This window comes from Montipora capricornis, chromosome 14 (genome assembly GCF_036669925.1).
Source record: "Montipora capricornis isolate CH-2021 chromosome 14, ASM3666992v2, whole genome shotgun sequence".
NCBI lineage: Eukaryota > Metazoa > Cnidaria > Anthozoa > Scleractinia > Acroporidae > Montipora > Montipora capricornis.
This window is the reverse complement of record NC_090896.1, coordinates 35,603,286-35,610,785: the sequence shown is the minus strand read 5'-3', so window position 1 is coordinate 35,610,785 and position 7,500 is coordinate 35,603,286. Positions and strand designations below refer to the sequence as shown.

The 7,500-nt window shown below is 41.0% G+C and overlaps 1 protein-coding gene across 1 annotated transcript in view; it reads left to right on the top strand.

Annotated features, from left to right (window-relative positions):
- LOC138033874 (uncharacterized) overlaps positions 1-7,500 on the top strand; it is a 60,105-nt gene that overhangs the window by 9,280 nt on the left and 43,325 nt on the right. The window contains 5 exon segments of the mRNA XM_068881741.1: positions 1,365-1,404; positions 3,097-3,193; positions 4,123-4,335; positions 5,714-5,852; positions 7,379-7,500. The exon segment at positions 7,379-7,500 is cut by the window's right edge and continues 2 nt beyond it. Coding sequence (XP_068737842.1) covers positions 1,365-1,404; positions 3,097-3,193; positions 4,123-4,335; positions 5,714-5,852; positions 7,379-7,500 — 611 coding nt within the window.

Sequence of the window (7,500 nt, the reverse complement as noted above, 5' to 3'; positions counted from 1 at the left end):
GCATGACATACCTTTAGCCCTGCCGAACGGGTGCGAATCAATGACATTTGCTATTCTGGTGCGATGCTTCTTCCATAGAGAGTAATCAACGTTAGCAGCAAAATCACCGCAACGTCGCCTGAAAAATCTTAGTTTATAAAGTCGTGATGAGCTCCTCGTATTTATTTCATGTACAATGGGGGCGAATATTTTTAGTAACAGCCTGGAAACGAAGATAGACAATGAGTAAGATTGACCGTTATATGCTGAGCTTTCGCAACTCGGAAAACTGAAATGTATGAGACGTTCAATATTTGAACTGTGGATCTTATGAAATTATTTCATTTGAGAATGATCATCACCAAGAAGGAAGTTCCTAATAATGCATGCATGAATACCCTTAAGGAATGCGCTGCTTACATCATTCCCGCATTATTTTGATAACTAGCTAGCGACTAGAAAGTACTATCAGATATTTAGCCTTGGACGGGTGGGAATCCACGACTTTTGCAATTATATATCGTGCAATGCTTCTTCTATAGAGTCATTAACAGCAGTAGCAAAAACACTGAAAGGTAGCTCCATTTTGATAACTAGCAACTAGAAAGTATGAGATACTCCATTTTGGGCTTTTCGGGACTAATGTACAATTCTCTTTGGGGAACTTTAGTCAGACTGCCGGCTTGTTGAGTAGTTTAGAACCGCTGAGGGAAATGAAAGATGCGCCCATATATAACACGAGACCAGACCAGAACACCGGGAACTCCGTACCCGATATGATGTGTCGGATCTCAGTTTAATGTCCCGCGGAGTTAATGTACAAGGGTTGTGAGACAGGGCCTATGGTTTACATTCCGTAGCTGAGAAGACCTGAAAGTCTAACCATTTGTTAATGTAATTACAAAGGCAGAACTTTCTCCTCAGGTATTCAAAGACCCTAAGCGTTGGTCCAGCCTCACGACCTCTCGCACGCTAGTACGATGCTTAGCCAACTTAGCCAATTATGGCCAGTCAATCTTATAGAGGTAACAAAAAATACAAAAATCTCCCTATTTCAACCAACAATTTGACCAAAGACTAGCTTTACGGCCTGAGCCTGATCACATCATTATCTCAGTTTGTATGGGAGTTTCAGTCAAGGTGCACGTGACCATTACATTGTGAATGAGTTAATTAATTAATGCATTGAAAAGGTGAACCCAGAGCAGTTTCAATTTAGTAATAAACCTTATGTGACAGGGCCAGGTAAGTGTATTTCAAGTCACTAACACTTGTGATTTGTTGATTATAACTATTTTCTGCTCTGTATATTTTGAAGAGTGTGATGAGAGCTTAGTTAGAATCTATGGCGAGTGAGGCCTGACCGATTTTATTTTCTTTTAAAGGATCCCGCTTACAGTGATGTGAGGGACGAGATCTTGTCAGGTACGTAATTTTATAACTTAGTGCACGTGACTCTTTAGGCCTCTTCCTGTGCTCGGCTGATGGACAGGTGTCAATTGAGGAGATATCTACCGTGGATCGCACTCGTGTTTATCCAACCGCCACTCTCGACCTTAAACGACGCTATTTTAAACGTATGCTTCCTGTCAGATTTGCTGATCTTTTTCTAAAACTGCTTTGTAACGCGCATTCCTTTGCGAAATTTCCGCTATCTTTTAATGAGAGAGCAATGTTCGGTCACTAGATAACTTCTCTCTTTGATGAGTATAGGTCTCTTTTCGGCTAATAATTCATGCTAGCCGACATATAGAGCACAAACCATCGTTAATTAACAACTATTCACCTCAGTGTCAGTGGCTGGAGGTGAATATTTACCTCGCTGCGGAAAAAAAAGTTTTAATATATACTAACACAGTGAGATAATATAGCGCAAAAAGATGATTTTAACTCATTTATTACTGCAAAGATTACAGCATTTTCGGGCGCAAATTCCGCGCGAATTGCTCGGAGGTGCATAGCAAAGGATATCCGGAGTTTGAGTAGCCAATCAGCGCGCGTGTTCAACGCTATCCACTGTTTTAGTATATACTAACAATTGTTATTAAATTTTCAACCTCGGTTAAAGCATTTCTCGCGCTCTGATTGGTTCACTCAATCTCGGATATCAGCTCATATTTATATGGTAAATGACTGCGCTAAGCGTTGCCAAGCTTAAAGTTTTTTTTCGCCGGAAAGCGAAGTTTCTCTCTGAATAAAGCAAAAAAAAACGTTTTTGTGGAAAGTTTGGATCAATTCCGGCTTTTAGAAGTACGCGAAAATGTAAGAGATGCTTTTGTGATAAACCTGCGTCTGTCCGACCACTAATTATTACGCAATTTCGCATCTTCATCAAGTTTTTTTTATTTCGCTCGGATTTTCTTGCTTTTTTTCGCTCGTATTTTGTACTTTCTAAACTTTTGGAGTTGAAGGAATTTAATAAAACTATTATTCCATTCGCGCTTGTTGGATATGAGACTGGTTATAGCCAACTCGGCGCTACTCGCCTCCGTTGGCTATTTACCATCTCATATCCAACACGCGCTCATGGAATAATTGCTAAATAGCTATCGTTTGGACGTCTATTGTTTATTTTCATACATGTTGAAAAAAACGCTTTTGCTCTCCTTCCCTTGTGATCGTCAATCCTAATATACAAACGATTCGAGGGCTCTGCTAAAAGGGAAGCCTCTCGGCATAAAGAAAATGAAAAGGAAAATTCGTCGGACAGGAGATCTTATTATTTTATAAAGGTCTGCTATCCCCTGATCGATTTAGAGTTAATAAATCGCATCAGTTGTCAATGGTCGGCAGACAGTCTGCTTCATGTGGGCGCGTTTTTTACTTATTACCACTCAGGTCCAGTTATAATTCACAAAATGATAGCTCCACTTTCGGTTGGACAGTTAAACTCGTGTTTTACTTGAGTGATCGAATTTCCAAATTATCCTGGCTCTACAGGTGTCATCCTTAGCAAAATAATATAGTGTTATTTTTCATACCACGTTGTTTCCATGATATCTTTCTTTTATGGCCATTGATGGTCTAATTCTCTGGTGAACAAGTTTAACCATTTATACTTTTTCAGTTTTTTCCAAGTTTGCGGTTTCTTTAACTGCTCTCTGTTATTTTTTTCAGCGTCAGAAAAGGACTTGGAACTAGAACCCAGGCCACCAGTGATGTTGAAATCCTCTCGTCTGGAGGACACCTTTGATGTTCACGATGAGATCGGAAAGTAGGAAGCCAGTTTTTTATAACTTGTGATTGATAAAGGCAAATCTATAAACTAAGGATAAAGCATTTAAATACGTTTTCTTTCAACGAATTTAAATTAGGACCATTTATAACAATTGTAACGTAAACTTCAGAAGACATCTGCCAGTTACTTTCTGTTTGCAGAAGGATGACAAAGATGTGATTTGGCCGTCATTAAGACTAGCTTCTCTGACAGATACCATCCAAAAAAATCCGGAAAATAATTTATTTATTTTCGTCGTCTTCGTCATTGTCGATATGAGCATAATCGTAATCGCCATCAACACCATAACCATTGCTGTGGTATTCCATGGCCTTTTGGCAAACGGAAAGGGACACGTGTACCAAGCATGTTACATCTGCGCATTCTCGTTGTCAGTAGTTACCTCTTCTTACAATGCGCGCAATATAAAACCGGAAAGCAAATGTTATCAACTCCAAACCAACGCTGAAAAACACTCATTACTGGTCGATTGAATAGATCTACAATAAGCGACAAAAATAGTTGAGTCACAAGACAACAACTAGGGAAAAATCACCTGAACGTTACAATTTCCGCTTGCACTCCCCCTTCTTCCTTCTCCTCCCCCCTTCAATGTTGGTAATGGAAAAAGGAAGAGTTGGCGATAAGAAAACAACATTGTTTGGGGGGGAGGGGTTTAGATGGAAAGACTTTGCGGGAGGGATTTGTCCGAGATTCCTTAAAAGGGAAACACTTTTGGCGCTTATTGTAGCTTTCGGTTAGGGCTTACGCTTACACAACCGAGCAGTTTTCGATTTAGAGTCGTGAAAGCAAAATTAAGCAATTTGGTCAATCACAATGTATAGGCCTGTCATAATGCAGCGGGGCAAAAGCGCGCGAAAATGGATGAAAGCAAATGGTTGACTGTTTTTTCATCTTCTAACCAGAGGCAAGTTTGGTGTGGTGAGGAAAGTGACAGAACGCTCTTCACAAAAAGTGTTCGCAGCTAAGTACATCACTCCCAGCTCAAGAAGCAGTGGCTCATCGCGGGAAGACATCATGCGAGAAATAAGCATCATGAATCAACTTCACCACAAAAGGCTTGTGGGATTGGTGGATGCCTTCGATACGCCGGGAAACATCATTATGATTATGGAGTAGTAAGTAGAGATGAGATTCATCGAACTAAAAAACCCTCCAAAACCCGACGATTTAATTTTTTGAGTTACTAATGTAATTCAGTGTCTCGATACACCGTATAACACTTTCGCATCATCATATGTGTTCTGTAAGGTCGTTGGACTGGTTTTGGACAGAGGAGCAAGGTGAAATATATGTACAATAGGAACTTGTTGAGGAGTAACTACTGGGTATTGTCACCTCATACTAGACCACAACACTGCGAACTTTCTGCGATATTCTTTTGCAATTAAAGTAGGTGGATTCTTTAACGGCGCACAGAATTTTATGAACAACGGTTGTGACTCACGGCCTAAACTGTCATTTCAGGTGGTTAGTCTGAGACAAGAAAGTCTTACCATAAATAGTAAGATTCAAAATGAAGGAGGAATCAAAAATAATAATAGAGCGAGTTCAATCGAGTGTCGTAAAACCAAACCAAAGTAATTACTATGGCCAATTAAAAAGGACGGAGACAATGCGGTAAACCAATCAAAACTCGAAGTAATTACACGTAGCCGACACAAAGCGCGGGAAAATGTGCACGCGCAAGCCACGATTGGTTTTGGTTTCACTTCTGATTGGTTGAAAAAAATGGCGCGAGAACTTTGAACCAATCACTGAGTGAAGTAATGCAAAACCAAAGCAATTCGCTAATTACTTTCGATATTCAATTAAAACCGCTTTAATAAACTTTATTTAAATGTTAACTCTATTTAGCGATGGAACACTAATTGGGGACACCGTACCGAAATCAAATCCAGCAAATCAACAAATATGAAATCGGAGGATAGTTTTTGAAGAGAGGAAAAACGGGAATACCCGGGGAAAACCCCTTGGAGCAGAATAGAGAAACAAAAACAACCCACAAATGACGCCGCATCTGGGAAACGAACCCGCGCCACAATGGTGGGAGGCGAGTGCTCTCACCACTGCGCCATCCCTGGGGCCCGTTTCTCGAACGTTCCTAAACTTTACGGGCCATTTTCGGGCGTCACAGTTCAGTCCCTTTGTACCTCAAAAACGGAGAGGATTTAAGTCGTCAAACTTCACAGTCAGTTTTCTTTTGTTACTTTAAAAACATATTAAAAGATCAGCTTTTCCAAACAAGTTTTGGCAGTTTTACAAATGGATTTTCGGGCCCGAAAAGTTATTGAGGCTTTCGAGAAACGGGCCCCAGCTGCTCACTGAATGATTATAAAAGCACGCGAAAATTGTCACAATGTAAAGTAAAGTAGATATAGTACTGCTGTTGAACGTCCCAGAGACGAACTAGAAAATCCCGTATGCGAGTGATTTGTCATCAAGTTTCTCTCTGTTCAGTTTGTCTCGAGCTTTTGCTTTTTTTCCTTTTCTCAGTGTGACGGGTGGTGAGTTATTTGAGCGAGTGGCAGAAACAGATTGTTTGACAGAGAAAGAAGCTTCCTTTTACATGTATCAGCTGCTCCAAGCATTGCAACACATGCACAGCAAGAACATCGTTCATCTGGACCTCAAGGTAACGTTTGGGCCTCCAGCGGCCGGCCACGCGCTTTTGATCATATTTGCATGGAAAAGGCACGTTATAAATTTTTAATTATCATTATCTTTGATTATTATGCAACGTGACCGGTTCCGAAATGAGTGCAGACGTACAGAAAGTAGAGGGGAAGCAGTGCGGCGTAGTGGTAGGGGCACTTGCCTCGAGATCCGGAGATCCAGGGTTCAAGACCCCTTCTGACCACTCGCTGAATTTGTTCCTGGTAGTCCCTGATTCAACCTCTCGGCTGGTGCACGTAAATTGCCAACTGGTTTTCCTCCGGCCATAAAAGAACGAAAGTGGAGGACAGCCGTTCAGGCTTTCACATCTGGCTCTTTTTCGCATCCACTATTCAACGGAAGTTAACCTGGATGAGGTTGTTGAGCTGTTCGCCAGAAAACACCCGAGAAGGCTGGAGTTTGGCACTCTTTCTAAAGACTCAGTGTAAACCTACCCCAGTGCCAATTAGTTGAGATAGGTAGCTCAAACAAATAGTTGTCATTGTTTCTGCAATTACGATAAGCTAGTTGTAAAAGTTAGTACCTAAAGAAATGGTCACATATCATGAGCCTCAGCCAACAACTTTGTCGTCATAATCCACGGTTGAGTGCAAATCTTTAATGACTGTCATGAATATTTAATTCATTGCTGTATTTAATGTAACACACATGCATGTGTGCAGCAGTACAGAATGAACATATTGAGAAAACTAAAAACCTCACGAACACGAGTAGAAAATAGTCGAATGATTTCAAAGCAGTCTAAAAAAGCAATAGAACTTATAAAGAAAAGCTCACAATGCCGGATTACATATTGTTGTCACACATATCAGACATCAGAATTGTTTAGATATCATATTTTAAGGACTGATAACCTAAGGTCCGCTCAAAGTGCACCCCCTCCCCCTCCCTCCCCCTCAGGCAACGCAGCGGACGCCCCTGTGACCCGTTCCCGTTGTGGTTGTGGTCTGTCGTGTCGTTTTTCGTGTATTATTGGCCCTGTAAATCCCTCTCAGTGGGTATTGAAAGTTTAGTTTTGCCCGGCATAGGACCTCAAAAAGCCAACTTCGCACGAGTCTCGACATGAGGATGATACTTTAAAGGCACTCACTTGAATCAGTTTGATTGAGCTATTACTACTTAATCAAGTACCCAAGACCATGTTGTAAAAAAAAAGGAAAGGAACTTTATTTTAGTGTCTAGTCGTTCTAGAGCTGGAGCACTAATTGGGGACACTGTGAACTCAAATTAACAATTGAAGCAAATCAAGTGAAATTTTCCGTGCAGAGCAAAGAACCAACAAAGTCAACCCACATATGACGCCGAGTCTGAACGCGCGCCATCCCTGGGAATATTCTGCTATCTTACCTTACACCTTGTGAATGACTCATTCAAAAGGGACGAGTTTCAAGTTTAGCAGAAAAGGCAGAGAGAGAAGGGGATCGGAATTTATCAAACCACCGCTATGCGTTTCAAGATTCATATTTGCTTTACATGTTTTTGCAGCCTGAAAACATTGTTTGCGTCAGCAAAGGCAGCTGGGACATCAAAGTGATTGACTTTGGTTTGGCGCAAGAACTTGTTCCTGGAGCTCGAATGAAAGCCCTCAAAGGGACTCCTGAGTTTAT